The following is a 17873-nucleotide window of genomic DNA, read 5'->3' as shown; positions in this document are numbered from 1 at the left end:
AGGGGACCCCAAAGCAGGGGGTGTCAAAATCAAAGCCCAGGGGCCAGATATGGCCCGCAGGGGCCACCCTGGAAAACCAGCGAAGGATTGGCCCGTGGAGCCTCTTCCAGCCCAAACGGAGCTCTGTTTTTGCTCGCAGAGGGTTGCTGGAGGCTGTCGCAGCCAAAAATGGAGCTTGGAACACCGTTTTGTCTGGTGCTTGGGCCCCCACAGGTCCCCCCGACACCAGGGAGGAGCAGGAGGAAGAGGAGGGGAAGGAGAAGGAGAAGGAAAGGAGAAGGAGAGGAAGAAGCAAAATTAGAAGGAGGAGGAGGAGGACCAGAAGAGGAAGAAGCAAAATTAGAAAAAGTCATGGGCCCAGATTTTGGATAGGGCTTAAGTTAGCCCATTTGAGATACATGGGATCAAAAATATATTGCAGTATGATGCACTGTTTCACCCAGTTATAGGTTACAGTTTTAGAAATATATAGATATAGTGATTTTTTTTTTTGTAAAGTCTACACAGCAGTCCCCATCTCACACGTTTTGTAGCATGCTGCAAAACAAGAAGAAAACAAAACAACTGTTCAGAAAGCGTGGCCCTCATAAAGGCTCCACTTGTAGAAAACTAGCTTCAAAATATGAAAGATCTTGAAGAAAAAAAAGAAATTATTATTATTACCGCAACAAAAAAATAAATAAACACATGATATTAGAACAACTCTTGAACGGCGAAATCTGGGAACTCTGGAATTTACTACATCTAGAAATGGCATTTATCTCTGTTGAGAGTCAGCAAAAATAGTCTCCCTGTGAGAGCACACTGAGCTTCTTGTGTGAGGAAAGATTATCTTGGAAATTTAGCACAATCCCTCTTCACAAAAATGTTCAGAAACGTACATCAGATGCCTCTTACTTAGCGTACCGCTTCAATATGGGGATACAGTCCCTTATTTCAGGCTAAATCCACGTCTTTCGCCTGGGACTCCTGTCCATTTTGGGGCAGCCCATTTGAGGTTCATCACACTATAAAAAAGATGTTGAGACTCTAGAAAAAGTGCAGAGAAGAGCAACCAGGATGATGAGGGGACTGGAGGCTGAAACATGCGATGAATGGTTGCAGGAACCAGGCCTGGCTAGTCTAGTAAAGAGAAGGACCAGGGGAGACAGGAGAGCAGTCTTCCAATGTTTGAGGGCTGCCCCAGAGAGGAGGAAGGGGGTCAAGCTATTCTCCAAAGCACTTGAAGGCCAGACAAGGAATAATGGATGGAAACTGAACAAGGAGAAAGATTCAACCTGGAAATAAGGAGGAATTTTCCGACAGTGAGAACAATCAACCCATGGAACAGAAGTTGCCTTCAGAAGTTATGGGAGCTTCATCCCTGGAGGCTGTCAAGAAGAGACTGTCAGAGATGGTGTAGGGTCTCCTGCTTGGGTGGGGGGTTGGACTAGATGATCCCTTCCAGCTCTGTTAATCTGTTAAAGTGAACTTTATAATGCCTTGATAAGACCCCAGTTGGAATACTGAATCCAGTTTTGGTCACCAGACTATCAAAAAGATGTTGAGACTCTGGAAAGAGGGCAGAGAAGAGCAACCAGGATGACGAGGGGACTGGAGGCTAAAACATACGGAGAACGGTTGCAGGAACCGGGCATGGCTAGTCTAGTAAAGAGAAGGACCGGGGGAGACAGGATAGCAGTCTTCCAATATCTCAGGGGCTGCCACAGAGAGGAGGAGAGGGGCCAAGCTATTTTCCAAAGCACCCGAAGGCCAGACAAGGAATAATGGATGGAAGCTGAACAAGGAGAGATTTAACCTGGAAATAATGAGGTATTTCCTGACAGTGAGAACAATCAACCCATGGAATAGAAGTTGCCTTCAGAAGTTATGGGAGCTTCATCCCTGGAGGCTTTCAAGAAGAGACTGGACTGCCATCTGTCAGAAATGGTGTAGGGCAGGGGTCTCCAACCTTGGCCACTTTAAGCCTGAGGACTTCAACTCCCAGAATTGCCCAGCTGGGGAATTCTGGGAGTTGAAGTCCTCCAGGCTTAAAGTGGCCAAGGTTGGAGACCCTGGTGTAGGGTCTCTTGCTTGGGCAAGGGGATTGGACTACATGATCTCCAAGGTCCCTTCCAACCCTGTTAATCTGTATCTGGGGGAAGGGTGACTTTGAAAATCTGACTCCAGACAGACCAATTGAAAAAGCCAGCCCTGCCCAAACCTTTCTCGATCTCATTTTGATTCAAAAAATCAAAAGTATTCTTCAGATTACCAAACTGACAGCTCGAAACTTGAAATGAGAACAATTACAATTTTGCAGCACGACGCCTTGACGCTTAAAGCCCCGTTATTCACTCCTTCTCTATCTTATTCCCCAGAGGAGAGACGTTTGGGGAAACTGTACATCCAAGAGATGGTCATCTGACTTGCAATCTCGTGACTAGGAAGCCGAGCTTGGATAGTTTCCCATGAACTTTGGCATCTTGTAATGGAACTCTTTTCCTGTTTCCCGTCTTCCTCGCGCTGATTTTGAGGGGTTTCGTCTTCAACGCAGGGAAACAGGCCGATTCCGTGCGGCAAAGAATATCGGTTAAGAAAAAATATATTTGAAGAATTGAGTTCGTCTTGCATGCCACTTCCGTAACCCGAATGAGCAGTTCCTCCATCCAACCCAACCAATCAGAATAGAGCTGGAAGGGACCTTGGAGGTCATCCAGTCCAGTGGTTGCCAACTAGTGGGCCGGGGACCATTGGTGGTCCGTGAGAAAATGTTGGTGGTCCGCAGAGAAATGTCACCCCCAAAGCAATTAATCCAGGTTGCGCGGGAACACAAGGCTGCCCAACCACATGGCCAACGGAGACACGAAGCTTGCGTTGAACAACACAAGGTAGTGAGGGGAGGGAGGAAAGGGCAGAGGGGGGAACTTGCCCCACACGCCTCACGCACCTTGCCTGTCCACCAGGCTGCTTCTTTCTGCTTCTTTCTTCTTCTGCTTTTGGCTGCATGCAAGGAAAGCAGCAAAAGTCTTTCTTTCTCTCCCCCAAACTCTGCCAGAAGTGAGTCTTTGGGACCCTGCAAGGCCTCCTGCTCCAAGAGTCTGCGATGGCAAAGACTCATTTCTGGCGGAGTTTGGGGGAGAGAAAGAAAGACTTCTGCTGCTTCTGCTGCTTTCCTTGCATGAAGCCAAAAGTCTCTCTCTCTCTCTGAGAATGGAGCTGGAGATGGTATCCTGCGATCCCAAATAAAGAACGATCGATCGGTAGGAAAACGGGGTAGGGAATTTTCCTACAGATTTTTGGGGGATTTTCCCAGGGTTTCTGGTCCGTGGGATTTAAAATTATGAGTTTGGTGGTCCCTGAGGTCCAAAAGGTTGGCAACCCCTGTTCTAGTCCAATCCACCGGCTCAAGGAGGAGACCATTAAATGATATTGTGTTATTTTACAGCTTTTTGTCCAATAGCTGGTTTTGAATACAGGACAATATTCAGCCAGAAATGGGAACTTTTTAAACCTCATGTAATACTTGGGGCAACCAACACAGATATAAGAGAACAGAATTTTTAAAATCTATTCTATGGATATTCGAGAAATTCTGCTACTCTGTGCAATGCAAGGGTTTCACACACAGGTATGAATTTATAACCATTCATTTAGTGACTGTTTGAAGTTAGAAAAGCCCTGAAAAAAGGGACTTAAGATCGTTTTTCACACTTATGATGGTTGCAGCATTCCCATGGTCACCAGAACAAAATTCAGACCATGTCCTGGAATCACAGAATCACCATCTGTAACCTTCCTAGCTGGCTTTCAACAAGCAAAGTCAATGTGGAAGACCAGACTCACTTAATTAAAATCAGAATAGAGTAGAGTAGAGTAGAGTAGAGTAGAGTAGAGTAGAGTAGAATAGAATAGAATAGAATAGAATAGAATAGAATAGAATAGAATAGAATAGAATAGAATAGAAGAATAGAGTAGAACAGAACATAGAAAATGAATAGAACAGAACAGAGATTGAAGGGACCTTGGAGGTCTTCTAGTCCAGCCCCCTACTCAAACAAGGAGAAAACCTATACTAAGAATTCTCTTCTGATCTTATCTGCTTATCCTTTTGAAATCCTTTTGATAAGCTTCTTCATGCTACTTGGATAAACAAGTAGATTCACTTCACGATGGCATAATTGACTTAACAATTATATAAAACTTTGGCAAAAAGGACGCCAAATGGAGCAAAACTCGTTTAACAACCGCCTTGCTTGGCAATTTGGAGCGCAATTGTGGTTGCGTGTCGAGGGCTACCTGCATGACTCCAGTCACTCATCACTACCAAATGAAGCAACTCCAGGTTACACTGCCTGGGAAGGTGAGTGAATTCCAACACATTTAGTGTTGTGGTCCACCGGCAGCCTACGGAGACAGCAGCAGAGTTGGACAGTGGGGAGGAATCCGGGAGTCTGGGGAGGACTCGGAAAATGGTCCTGCGTCTGATACAGAAATGGGGCCAGGGCCATCTGGGAGTTATGTGCTGACTCTGGAGCCTCCAGAATCTGACAGCAGCGAGGCAGAGGAACAAGGGGAGCCTGTTCCCAGTGCACAGAGCTGCCAGAAGGCAAGAAGACAAAAGGGGTGACTCGGGAGTAAGGCTTGGAGATGATTGGCCCTTTCATAAGGAGGAACAAAGGGACAGGAACCTTTGCAGGAAGCAACTTTGTTCATACTGGTCAGTTTGAAACCTGAAGTTCAGTGCTGAATTTGTGCTCCGGTTGGCCTCGTATAACTAATTGGAAATTTAATTGTTGGCAGCATTTCAAGGAAGATAAAGGTGCGTGCTTATCAGACTTATCCCGAAGGACTTTGGCAGACTTCCATGGGACTATTACAAACTGTTGGAGACTCATTACGGGCTGTGAATGACTATAATTCACAGCCGTTGAAATAAAGAAAAAAGGGTTTTGGGACTAACATGTGTTTGTTAGTGTCTCAATAACCCTTGGTCAAATCATTTAGTAGATACTAGAATTTTTTTTTAAAAACTTGTTATTTTCTTTGCTTGACATCCAAAATGTAGTAGATGCACACAGGCCACACCTAGTTTCCCTTTTTCACTTCTCGTTTATGTCTCTTTCTATGTAGCAGATTAAAAGGGTGAAGGTTATTTTTCAAGCAACAGCTGAAAATTGAAACAAGCAAATTGTTTCATAACCCCCAAAGTTCTGCAACAAAGGACAAAATGAATCAGTTCCTCAAATTGTTAACCGCTGTCTATTTAACTATCTGTGAACCTGCTTCATAATAGCATTTACAGGATGGTTTTAATTCTTTCCCTTTTTTTTTTAATTTACTTGCATAAATTACAAACGCTTTTCATCCAAAAAAATAAATAAATTACCGGCATGGGATAAAAGGGAACAAGCTAAAAAAAAAAACAGAAAAAAGGAGAAGATGCAACCTTGGCATTTTTAGATTCCAGATTGCAGGCGACGGACAACCATGGAAACAAATCACTAGATCACAACAGGAAGAACAGTAACAAAAACTCTGTGATTTAATGTGTCGATCAAGATTCTCAGTCATCCAGATAAGAACTGTCTGGATGTTGAGTCCATTGCAACTGGACTTCTTTCCTTGTTGGTTGGAAACGTTTCGCTGCTTATCCAGGTAGAATCCGAGTGGACCGAAGAAGCTACTTGGCAGCGAGAGGTTTCGAACAAAAAGAAAAGAAGTCCAGTTGCCATGATTCAACTTCCAGAGGTCTAGGATGAAATGTGCACCAGGAGAAGGAATGGATGGTCTCCCAGGAAGCAGACAACGTATTATAGACAGACGCCCAAATTAAGAGACTGCATAGTTCAAAGCTGGATGGGGGGGAAAGGTTCGGGCAGCCACATCCTAGATCAGTGGTGGCTAACCTTTTTCGGTTCTCATGACGATAATTGCGCGCACACTCGCTCCCGTGCCAGAACCCAGAAGGCAATGCATGCTGGTCCTCCTTGCCCTCTCTGCATGTGCGCGCAATACCCTCACACGCTGTTCTGACCGAACCGGGTTCTCAAAGAACACAGACAAAGGCAGCAGCCCCCACCTTTTAAGGTTTATTAGCAAATTCTGTTCTGAAGGCTGCTTCCCACTAATTAGCTCCGACAAGAAAGAGCCTTGCCAGGTTGTTTGTCAAGGCTGCCAAAAACCCAGAGATAAGAACTAATTTTTCAAGATTCTCCAAACACGAACGGAGATGTCCACCAGTTGAGCTTCAGAGCTTCTTTGCTGTCTGCAAAGAACACTTTTTTAAACCTGGCTTTTATCCTCTTGCGGGAGGGGCCATTACCTTGCAGCCTTACTCCTGAGTCGTCTGTGCTGCTGTAATTGTTCTTTCCTCCGAGCAATCCTTCGTGCACGTGCACTTGGCACAGAGCTTGATTGGATTTGACTGTGTCATCTTTTGGGCCTCAAGTCACAATTAGGGCCTACCAATATTTGCAGCTCAGGGTTGAACTGGGGGTGGTCTTTGGTGCTCTGAAGAGTTTTGTGGGTTTCTTGCAGATGTTTCATGATGAGGTTACCTAGTTTGGTAATGTAATGTCTGTAAGAAAACCAACAAACTCAGAGCGTACCAAGAACCCCACAGTATATCTATTACGTTAGGTAGCTTTAGTTTGTCAAGGTTCTGTCCATTAAGTGTAAGCAAATAAACCATTGGGCTTGACTGGATTTCACTGTGTCATTTTGGGGCTTGGGCCTGACAAGGCACAATCAGGGCCTACCAAGATGAACCAGCTCCCACAACCTTAGTCTTCAAACATTTCTGAAGGCTAACACAGGGTCAGGGACCTGTCAAATCCAAGGAGGAAGATTGTATCTCAAGATAGGACATAATTTCCCTTATGCCAATGGCCAGAAGTACAGAAGTTTACTTTGGACAGACAGCAGTAAACATAGAAGAGCTTTGAACCTGGCCCAACAACCCTCAGAAGAGTCAAGGTGGCAGATGCTATCTTGCTGATTTTGCCTACTTCATACCACAAACACCGCTGTCTTTGGCACACTGAAATGCTCTTGCTTCAGTTACCCTGGATGGATTTAACATGGTATAGAATTTATTTCCTGCAAGGAGAGGGCAGGTGTGGGCTTGTATAGATTACTAAACACACATCCCTTTTTTCTGTTCATTTTAGAGAAACGTTTAAAGATCTTTTCCTGTACCATATTTACAAGCTGGAACAAGTTTAGCTTTATGTTCTTGTTTCTGATTATAATCTTATATCCCACTATTGTAAAGTCTTGCTTGTAAAATTCACCGGGCTTGACTGCCCGTAAAAATTTAAAAAGATCTCCAAAAGCCTAATTTATAAAATGGCATTCTCATATTTCTGTCCATTGTGTTCAGTCTTTAAGGCATCTAGTTTCAAAGTTGTTGGTTTTTTTTGTTAAACTTATTTTTAATTAAACCTTTTGGAAAATAAAAAAGTACAACACAAATAAGCAAATAAGAAATACGAAAAATATCTAAAGAGTTGCAATTTTCCACTATATCAAATATTCAATACATTATTTTGGGGCTGAATATCATGAAATACCCATCATCACAAAGTTTGAACCATAGCTTGCTTATTTCAAAGGAAGGTAGCATCATACAATGTTGATAAGATGTGTATGGGGAAATGTACAGTATTCCTACGAATTGTGGAATTATGTCCAAATCTGGCATTGTTTAAGGTTTTTTTTTTAATTTATCATTCTCTTGGCAGCATATGATTCGTCCCATTATTCATGGAATAGGAGTTTTCTAGAAGGACCTTAACAGAATCCCAGAGGGACCTCAGAGGGCTTCTAGTCCAACCCCCGCACCTGTACCATTTCAGACAATCTCTTAAAAACCTCCAGTGATGGATCATCCACAACTTCTGGAAGCAACCTATTCCACTTATTCTGTAGAGATTCTCCGTCATCCAGGTCATGGTTATCCCAAAAGTACTTTTTTCAGGAGGCAATTATACTTTTTTTGTTGTTTTTTAAGGAGTTTTGCTTCTCATCCAAAAAGCTTCTTCAGCTCTGACTGGATGGTAGGGAGGGGAAGGATTTATACTCCTTGCAGACTGCTGGTCATTTGCATCCTTTTGGAGGGTTGTTGAGGCCACTTGGAGGTTTATCAATGTCCTCAGGGTCACCTGAGAAGTCTGTAGTCTGCAATTGTTTTGTTTTTTTTTGTTCCTGGAAATCCATTCATACTCCCACATCATCCAGTCAGAGCTGAAGAAGCTTCTTGGATGAGAAGTGAAATGTCTTCAAAAGAAAAACCAAGAAAGTCCAGTTTGCCTCCTGAAAAAGCACCTTTTTGGGACAACCATGACCTGGGTGACTGAGAATCTCTACAGACTTTTAGCTATGCAATTTGGGATGAACACCCTTCGAATGGTGTGGAAGTAGGAATGGATTTCCAGAGGAAAAAATAATAATAATTGCAAGCTACGGGAACCATTAAAGCTACTCAGGTGACCCTGAGGACACAGAATAAATGTTGCACTTATTGTTTCCTCAACCTTAGTTAGCTTGGAGTTCACGTGTGGACTGTCTTCCACTCCCACAATTCCAGCAAGGTATAGACTTTGAACTCTCACTTTCAGCCATTGGGGGTGTGGAGGGGGGAGGAATGCTCTTGAAACACGAACTTTCCTTAACACCCTTCCTTGACTCAAAAGCTTGGATTGATTTCTTTATGTGTATGCCCGTGTAAATATATATTTTTCCTCCAGCAGCTGCAACCTTGCTCCCATCCACCCCTATAACACTCCTGGACACACACACACACCCCACGGAGAGAGTCTGCTGTGGCACCAAGGACCCTTTCCTGCACTCACACCGGCCACGAAAGCGGAGCCTAACGCCTGAAATCCGTCTCCGTACATCAAAGGGTGCAATCAAAGGGGCTTCTCCAATTCAACTTTCTCCTGGGCGAAAAAGGCAGCCGGGGAAGCGGTTCTGAGGAGGGGGCGACGAAGGCAAGGAAGACAAACCCCCCCAATCTCTCTCCCTCCCTCTGTCTTTCTCTCTCTCACACACACACACATCTCTCTCTCTCTACCTCTCTCTTTCTTCCTCCCTCCCCCTCTCCCTCCCTTTCTCTTTCTTTCTCTCTCTTTCTCTCTGCACTTTCTCTCTTTCTTTCTTTCTCTCTCTCACACACAAACACTCACACACAACCCTCTCACTCACTGTCTAGCTAGCTCTCTCTCTCCCTCACTCTTTCTTTCTCTCTTTTTCACCTCTCTCTCTCACTCTTTCTGCATCCCTCTCTCTTTCTCTCTCCACTCTCTTTCTCCACTCTCTCTCTCTCCCTTTCTCTTTCTTTCTCCCTCCCTCCCTCTTTCCCTCCCTCCATTTATCTATCTATCTTTTCCCCTTCTTTCTCACTCACTTTCTCCTTCACTCCCTCCATCCATCTCTCTCCCTTTCTCTTTCTTTCTCACTCCCTCCATTTATCTATCTATCTTTTGTTTCCCCTCTCTCTCTCACTCACTTTTTCCCTCCCTCCCTCCCTCCATCTCTCTTTCTCTTTCTTTCTCTCTCCCTCCATCCCTCCATCCATCCATCTCTCTTTCTCTTTCTTTCTCTCCCTCTCTCCCTCTCTCCATTTATCTATCTTTTCTTCCCCCTCTCTCTCTCACTTTTTCCGTCCCTCCCTCCCTCCATCCATCTCTCTTTCTCTTTCTTTCTCTCTCCCTCCCTCCATCCATCTCTCTTTCTCTTTCTTTCTCTCTCCATCTCTCCCTCCATTTATCTATCTTTTCTTTCCTTCTCTCTCCCTCCCTCCCTCTTTCTCCACTCTCTCTCTCCCTTTCTCTTTCTTTCTCCCTCCCTCCTTCCATCTATCTATCTTTTCTTTCCCTCTCTCTCTCTCTCTCACTTTCTCCCCTCCCTCCATCTTTTCTTTCCCTCTCTCTCTCTCACTCACTTTCTCCTTCCCTCCCTCCCTCCCTCCCTCTCTCTCTTTCACCAACAGCCGGGCTGGAAGAGAGCGGGCGGCCTCCGCCGAGCTTCCCAGCCGGATCAGGGGCTCTTCAGGCCGAGCCGAGGCGTTCGCGGCCGGCCTCTTCCCCTTCCCCTTTCCCCCGTCCCCGTCCCCCAACCCGCTCGCCATCCCCGCGCTGAGCATCCTCCGCCCAGCCGGGAAGACGGGCGCTCAACCGGGGCGCCCCCTCGGCTCTGCCCCCCTCCCCATCCTTCGCGCGGCTTGCCTCGCCCGCCCCTCGGGGTGGGGGTGGGGAGTCTCTGCGGGGAAACCCACCGCACCCCCCACTCCGGTCCGCCCCCCCCTCCGCACCTGCCGGAGGGGGCGGCGCCGGGCTCGGCCAGCCGGGAGACGGGCGACCCCCGCGGGCTTCCCAGGCAAAGACGGCTGGTCGATGATCCCGCCGGCAGCGAGGAGGAATTGGCGTCGGGGGAGGCGACTCACCGGGCTGCTCGGCCGGGAAGCTCAGCGCCGGGCAAAGCAGCACCAGCAACAGCAGCAGCAGCAGCAGCGCAGAGCCGCGGGCGCTCGCCGCTGTCCGCATCCTCGCCGGCGGAGCGGAGTTCGGGGCCGGGCCGGCTATGGAGGCTGCGAGGCGGGCTTCCCCGTCCCGGGACCTCCCCCGGGGAGGAGCCGCTGACTCCGCTCCCCACCCCAGCCAGCCACCCCCGGAAGAAAAGGGAAGGGAAGGGAAGGGAAAAATAAACACAGAAAAAGAAGAGAAGGAAGAGAAGAGAGTAATCGAATAAAATTAGAATAGAATAGAATAGAATAGAATAGAATAGAATAGAATAGAATAGAATAGAATAGAGAAATAGGGTAAAATTAGAATGGAATAGGAGAAATAGGGTAAAATTAGAATAGAATACAATAGAGTAGAGTAGAGTAGAGTAGAGTAGACAAACAGGATAAAATTAGAATACAATAGAGTGGAGTGGAGTGGAGTGGAGTGGAGTGGAGTGGAGTGGAGTAGAGTAGAGTAGAGTAGAGTAGAGTAGAGTAGAATAGAGTAGAGTAGAGAAATAGGATAAAATTAGAACAGAATACAACAGAATAAAATAGAATAGTTGGAAGGGACCTTCAAGGTCTTCTAGTCCAACCCCCTGCTTAGGCAGGAGACCCTCCACAGGGTTAGATTGCCCCTTGGTGACAAAGGGGCCAGGATCATGAGCGTGTATTCTCCCCAACGGAACACAACTGCGATGGTAACTCACGTGAAATAGTCTCTGGGGATTTTATTCCTGGGAGGAAATATCTATAATCGGATTCAATGCATTGGATCTCCCCCAAAAACTAAGACCAATCCCATAGTTTCCTAGCGAAGCACGGGTATTGAGCTAGTTCACCAATAAAAATAAGTGGTACCTATTTTTTAAACCTCATGAGGTCTCCCAGCTGATTCTTGGAAACATGCCGACCAACTTCTCACTGCTAAGAAGGAACCTGGTCCTATTTTGGAGGCTGCGCCAGTTATACTACCTCCTTATTTCATTGAAGCTAACTCTTGTGTTTTGCAAACTTGATCATTTTTAAGACAGGTGGACTTTTACTCCCAGAATTCCTCGCCAACATAGGGAATTTTATTTATTTATTTGATTTGTCAAACTCTTACCAGATAATAGGTATAAGTATAAACATAGTTTTGAATACATGAAATGGATACATATAAGAAAAATATAAAAGAAACAATAGGACAGGGACGGTAGGCACGTTGGTGCCCTTATGCACGCCCCCTAATTCTGGGAACTGAATCCACATAGCATAAAGTCACCAAGTTTGGGGGGGAGGGAAGGCTTTTAATATAAATGCCTGGGCGTAAGCTAAACGTAAGGGTGCATTTGCACAACACTGCACATCAAACTTGGCAGGGTTTCCACGTGTTTTGCAAACTCCGTAATTGGAATAAATCACGACTTGCGTCTCCTCCAGCAAAGGGGCGGCCGCTGCTGCCATCTGTAGGCTAAGTTGCGAAGCGCCGTTCTTCTTTTACCGCTTTGTCTTCATTGGTTGCCGGGAACGGCCGAGCGGCCAATCGAAGCTGCGCTTGAGAAAGTGGGAGGAGCGACGACTGAAAGAGCTTCTTTCAGCCGAATCGGTGGAGGATCTGGGCTTGCAAAGCTGTGATTGCCTCTAGGTGGCAGCAGAGCGCAGTTCCGCCAGCTTTACCATAGGGACTGCATGTCATCCCGAAGAGATTTCCCGTCCCAGATCAGTTCACGGCGCTTTTACCCTAAAGGTTCGGCGGTCCTTCTATTTCTTTCTCTCTATGATTACACGGCGGCGACGCCCCTTGACAAGACTAGCTTTTGATTGGACAGAGCCGCGAGGCGAGGCCCGCCCTTTCAGAGGAACTGCTTCGCGATTGGTTGAAAAGGCGCCCGAGCGAAATACGCATTTCCGAAGCGGCCGGCCTCGGCCGGAAGTCGGAAGGGCGCCGTCTCCGCTATGGCGGCCGGGGGCCCGATTTGTTACGCGCTCCTGTGTGGTCAGGCGGCGCTGTTGCTGGGCAACCTGCTCCTGCTGCAGGGGGTCTCCCGGACCCACCAGCACAACGCTACCGACAGCCCCGCCGGCGCCGCCGCTCGAGACGCAGAAGCGCAGCAGCGGCCCCCTCACGCAACCACCGCCTCCGCCAGCCTCTGGGAATACCAAGGCCCGTACGCGCCGCTGATTCTCTGCAACCACCTGTGAGAACCGGTGGGCGGGGACTTCAGGAGTGAGGGGGCGGGGCCAGGCCTATTTAAATTGGAGCCGAAAAGCATTTTTGTAAAAAATGGCCCTGCAGAATGGTTGTTAAGATGAGGGCGGGGCGGGGCTTGATGGGCGAGGGGCGGGGTTTGTTTAAATTGGGCGAAAAGCATTTTAAAAAAAATGGCCCTGCAGAATGGGTATAAGATGGGAGGCGGAGCTTGAGGAGCGAGGGGCGGGGTTTATTTAAATTGGGTGAAAAGCCTGCAGAATGGGTATAAGATGGGAGGCGGAGCTTGTGGAGCGAGGGGGCGGGGTTTATTTAAATTGGGCTAAGAGCCTGCAGAATGGGTATAAGATGGGAGGCGGAGCTTGAGCGAGGGGCGGGCTGGAGGGGCAGGGCTTATTTAAATAGCGAGGGGTGTAAAGCATTTTTTAAAAGTGGCCCTGAAGAATGGATGCAAGGCTGCCCCTTAAGGGCTTTGTAGCAGACAACTCTCACCAGTTGTGGGTGGGCGATGCAGGTCTTTCCCCACCCTCACCTCTAGGGAAGCTGCCCCAGAGAACCATGGGAGTTAGAGGTCATCTGGCCTGCCCTTTTTCCCCCCCTCCTTAGGGGCAGGGTCCCCTGGTGCATCTCGGGGGCGTTTCTAGCCAGCGTTAGATTGCACATGGCTGGCAAAAACAAAACAAAACATCCTCTTTCCTGGCAGGGAGGACAGGATGTCCTCGATTTACGACCACAGTGGAGCCCAACCATTTCTGTGGGCGAAAGGGAACAAAAAAAAACCGTGTTCAGCGCATTTTGCCCCGTTTTGCGACATTTCCTTGCCAGGGTTGGGAAGTGGATCGCTGTAGTTGTTAAGATATTGACAGCGTTGTTAAGTGGATCTTGAGTTTCTCCTATTGACTTTGCTTGTCAGAAAGTCGCAAAAAAGGGATCGCACACGAACCCTGGGAAACCGCAGCCGCCATAAATATAAGTCGGTGGCCAAGCGCCTGAATTTGGATCTCCTGACCAGGGGAATGCTGCAATGGCCGTAATGGTGAAAAACGGCCATAAGTCACTTTTTTTCAGCTACGGTTTTAACTTTGAATGGTCACTAAGTGAATTGTTGTAAGTCAAGGACTACCTGTAGTATATTCCACTGGACAGTAACTCCTGGTGTTACGAAAAGGTTGGAAAAATTGCTGCCTTGAATTGGTACAAATGCGTGGAAGCACCAGCTACTGTGGTGTGATTATGTCATGCAAATAGTTTTATGTTTATCCCAAAGGTGCTTTTTTCCAGGAGGCAACTGGACTTTCTTGGTTTTTTCTTTTGAAGACGTTTCACTTCTCATCCAAGAAGCTTCTTCAGCTCTGACTGGATGGTGGGGAATGGAAGGATTTCTACTCCTTGCAGACAGCTGGTCATTTGCATCCTTTTAGAGGGTTGTTGAGGCCTTTTGAAGGTCTGTCTGGTCCTCAGGGTCACCTGAGTAGTTAGTGCAAATGGTTCCTGTATCTAATTTTTCCTCTGGACATCCATTCCTTCTCCCACACTATTCCAAGGTGTTCATCCCAAATTGTATAGCTAAAAGTCAGTCATCCAGGTCAGTTTTGTCCCAAAGGTGCTCTTTTCAGGAGGCAACTGGACTTCCTTATTTTTTTCTTTTGAAGACATTTCACTTCTCCTCCAAGAAGCTTCTTCGGCTCTGGCTGGATTGAGGGGAATGGAAGGATTTCTATTCCTTGCAGACAGCTGGTCATTTGCATCCTTTGAGAGGGCCATTGAGGCCACTTGGAGGTTTATCTGTGTCCTCAGGATCACCTGAGTAACACACATGGTTCCTGCAGCCTGCAATTTTTCCTCTGGAAATCCATTCCTGCTCCCAACACCATTTCAAGGGGGTTCATCCCAAGTTGTATAGCTAAGTCTGTAGAGATCCTCCAGGTCATGGTTGTTCCAAAGGTGCTTTTTCAGGAGGCAACTGGACTTTCTATGTTTTTTTCTTAGAAGACATTTTGCTTCTCATCCAAGAAGCTTCTTCACCTCTGACAGGATGCTGGGGAAGGGAAGGATTCATATTCCTTGCAGACAGCTGGTCATTTGCATCCTTTTGGAGGGTCCTTGAGGCCACTTGGAGGTTTATCTGTGTCCTCAGGGTCACCTGAGTAGCGCTAAAAGAGCAAGGCAGACTACAGGAACCATTAGCATTACTAAGCATCCGGAGGCGGCCAGTTCTGGACATGGATGTCCACTGCTTCATTTCTTTTCAATGTCCTCTGGAACTCTAGATGTGACTAAAGGGGAGCTCCCATCTCGACTAATGGCAAAGGTGTAGCAACATCTGCAGTGATTCACTTAACAACTGTGGCACGAAAGGTTGCAAAAGTGGGTCAAACACACTTAACTGTCTCGCCTAGCCACAGGAATTTTGGGCTCAATTGTGGTTGTAAGTCAAGGACTAACTCTTATCAGCAAAGTACTTTTTGAGAGCGGTTTCTCAAACCTGAACTCGGTGTTTGATTTATATAATTTGTATAGTTCTCTGTGCATTTGTATTCAATGTGTCCATAAACATTTTGTACAGTTGTATATGTTCATATATGTGCAGTCACACTTATCTTTGTGTGCTCGTGTACATACATTTTGTTGTGTTTTCCATTGACACATTCATGGATGCCTTGCATATTTGCATACATGTATTTATATTTTACTGTTGTTTTGCACTTCGGGTTGGATGCTAACTGCATTTCGTGGCCTGTATTCATGGCAATGACAATAAAGTTGAATCTAATCTCCTCTATAATCTAATATGCAGACCCGAAGAATTCATAGAATGTGAGGCTCCTGTGGACCATAACGGAAACTTGAGCGCATGGGATGAATTAGGTTATGGCTGTCTCAAGGTGAGCAAGGAGGTCGTTCTGTTGTCTTTTTCCTGAAGGACATTTGAGTTTTTAATTGGCAAAGGAAGATTGGCCCAAAAAACTCTGCTGTTTTCTGTCCTTATATAACAGTTTGGTGGCCAAGCATACAGCGACGTCAGTCACACCCGAGTCCTTTGCAGGGCATTGGATGGCATTGAGTGCGCAGGACAGCGAATCTTTCTGCGTGGGAACAAGCCCTGCATAAAGTGAGTCCCTCCTCTTGGTAAATGGTTGTGGTTTTGGGCGGCAGGGCAGGTTGACAATGCGGCAGCCAGGTGCAGCACACCTGGGCACTAATTGTTTGGTTTGGGTTTTATGAGCTTCTCTGCTCATCAATAAAACCTGAACACGTAATTCTCAGAGTGCTGTCTAATGTGTATTTACCCATGTAGTATGGCTGTAGTCTTCTTCTCCTTCTCCTTCTTCTCCTCCTCCTCCTCCCTCTTCCTCTTCCTCCTCTCCTCCTTGTCCTCCTCCTCCTTCTCTCTCTCTCTCTCTCTCTCTCTCTCTGTGTCTGTGAAATACTACTCATGTATCATCACAAAATCTCCAGAACCATAAAGCCTACAAACTTGAAATGTGGCACATATGTCCCTCTTGGCTTCTAGGTGCTCACTAGGAAAGGATTTTCCAAATGACCATCAGAGCATTTAGGTATTTCCTATATTATTATTATTAACACGCTCTGATGCTAAGGAGTTCTACTCCCCCTCCCCACCTGAAAAGGAATCTGTCCCAAATGCAAAACACAAGCAGAGGAGTTTCAGTTTCAGAGAACCAAGCATCTTTACTACAGAACAGTTGAGCTAAGCCACGCCCAGGCTCCTTGTTGTCTCCTTCTTGCTTATACAGCAAATACTGCTTCAGTTTCCAAACAGCCCTCAACACTCTCACACACTGACAGGATGCTAACCAGATGAATACCGATGGATGCTGGTAGGCAGAGGCAGAACTTTCCCCCCCCCCCCTTTATTTTCCTCCCAAAAAAACTTACCTGATCACATCATTTCGTAGCGAAGCAGGGGTATCCAGCTAGATTTAGATATGCAATTACCTATGTAGTATGGCTGCCAGAGCTGAAGGAAGCTTCTTGGATGAGAAGCGAAACGTCTTCAAAAGACAAAACAAGGAAGTCCAGTGGCCTCCTGAAAGAAGCACCTTTGGGACACGGCAGGCTCTATTCCACGCAGTTCATGTTACATCCATTATTAGAGGGACGCTGTGCATAATATCTAAACCTTTGAATATTTTTTCCCCTTCTCTCGGCCGACGTTTGAATTCCAGGTACACTGGGCACTACTTCATTACCACTTTGCTCTACTCCTTTTTCCTTGGCTGTTTTGGAGTGGACCGCTTCTGCCTAGGCCACACAGGTACAGCCGTGGGAAAGCTGCTGACGCTTGGAGGACTCGGCATCTGGTGGTTCGTGGACCTGATTCTTTTAATTACCGGAGGACTCATGCCCAGCGATGGGAGCAACTGGTGCACCATTTATTGAAAAGCTTGTCAGGTGTTTTTTTTTTGTCGGACTTAATCCTGAGAGGACAAAGACTGGCAGCCGAGCTGACGTGACCTACTCCATGAGATAAGATCCACGGCGACCAAAGAGACTGGAGGTGGTGTATTTATTTTTTATTTTTTTTCCCCCATGGAATTGGGATGGGGCTGAACAGAAGAAAATGCCAACCACAATTTCTGCGGTATATACCTCATTGTTTTAAAAAGTTGTTCTCCTCCTTACAGGAGGACTGTACATTTATTTATGAATGCCATGCCGTTTTCGACGTGCCGTGCTCCACTCCTTGCTTTTCAGCTTGTGCCACAGTAGTTTGCTGTAGATGTGTGCACAGCTCCAGGTTTTTGTTGCTGCAAGTTCAGAAGTTTTTATAATCAAATTTTATAATCAGTCCATTTGGCTGGAATTGGCTGGCCGGAATTTGCAAGGTTGTTAAGGCTGTACTAAAAGATGGTGGTTGATTTACTTTCAACTTTAGGAGGGCGGCACTCCTTTCCCCCTGAAATAAATCCTTAAACAAAGTCCCTCTTTATGTCTTTGTGCATAGATAATCTCCGACAATCCTTCTCCGTTCTTAAATCTCATTTTACAATGGAGGTATGGACAAGCAAGAGTACCTTTCTTTAGCTCAAGGGTCTTCAAACTTCACAGCTTTAAGACGTGTGGACTTCAACTCCCAGAATTCCTGAGCTAACATGACTGGAGGAGGAATTCTGGGAGTTGAAGTCCACACGTCTTAAAGCTGTCAAAGTTTGAAGATCCCTGCTT

At 46.4% G+C, this 17873-nt stretch overlaps 2 protein-coding genes across 2 annotated transcripts in view; one reads left to right on the top strand and one right to left on the bottom strand.

Annotated features, from left to right (window-relative positions):
• The window catches only part of ADAM9 (ADAM metallopeptidase domain 9), a 51329-nt gene extending 40715 nt beyond the window's left edge, over positions 1 to 10614 (bottom strand). The window contains exon 1 of the mRNA XM_087969665.1: positions 10430 to 10614. Within this exon, the coding sequence (XP_087825791.1) occupies positions 10430 to 10529 (100 nt within the window). The 5' untranslated portion in view covers positions 10530 to 10614. The remainder of the gene's footprint in view (positions 1 to 10429) is intronic.
• Positions 10615 to 12396: 1782 nt separating this feature from the next.
• Positions 12397 to 17626, top strand: TM2D2 (TM2 domain containing 2). Its single transcript, XM_026688192.2, has 4 exons — positions 12397 to 12672; positions 15481 to 15568; positions 15680 to 15795; positions 16874 to 17626. The coding sequence occupies exons 1-4, from the start codon at positions 12431 to 12433 to the stop codon at positions 17085 to 17087; spliced, it is 660 nt and encodes a 219-aa protein (XP_026543977.1). The 5' UTR covers positions 12397 to 12430; the 3' UTR covers positions 17088 to 17626.
• Positions 17627 to 17873: the final 247 nt, after the last annotated feature.

The sequence above is a fragment of the Notechis scutatus genome, chromosome 7 (genome assembly GCF_049901735.1).
Source record: "Notechis scutatus isolate UNSWTSFEM ecotype Mainland chromosome 7, rNotScu1.2, whole genome shotgun sequence".
Taxonomy (NCBI): domain Eukaryota; kingdom Metazoa; phylum Chordata; class Lepidosauria; order Squamata; family Elapidae; genus Notechis; species Notechis scutatus.
The sequence above is the reverse complement of the archived record's forward strand: the minus strand, read 5'-3'. Positions and strand labels throughout refer to the sequence as shown.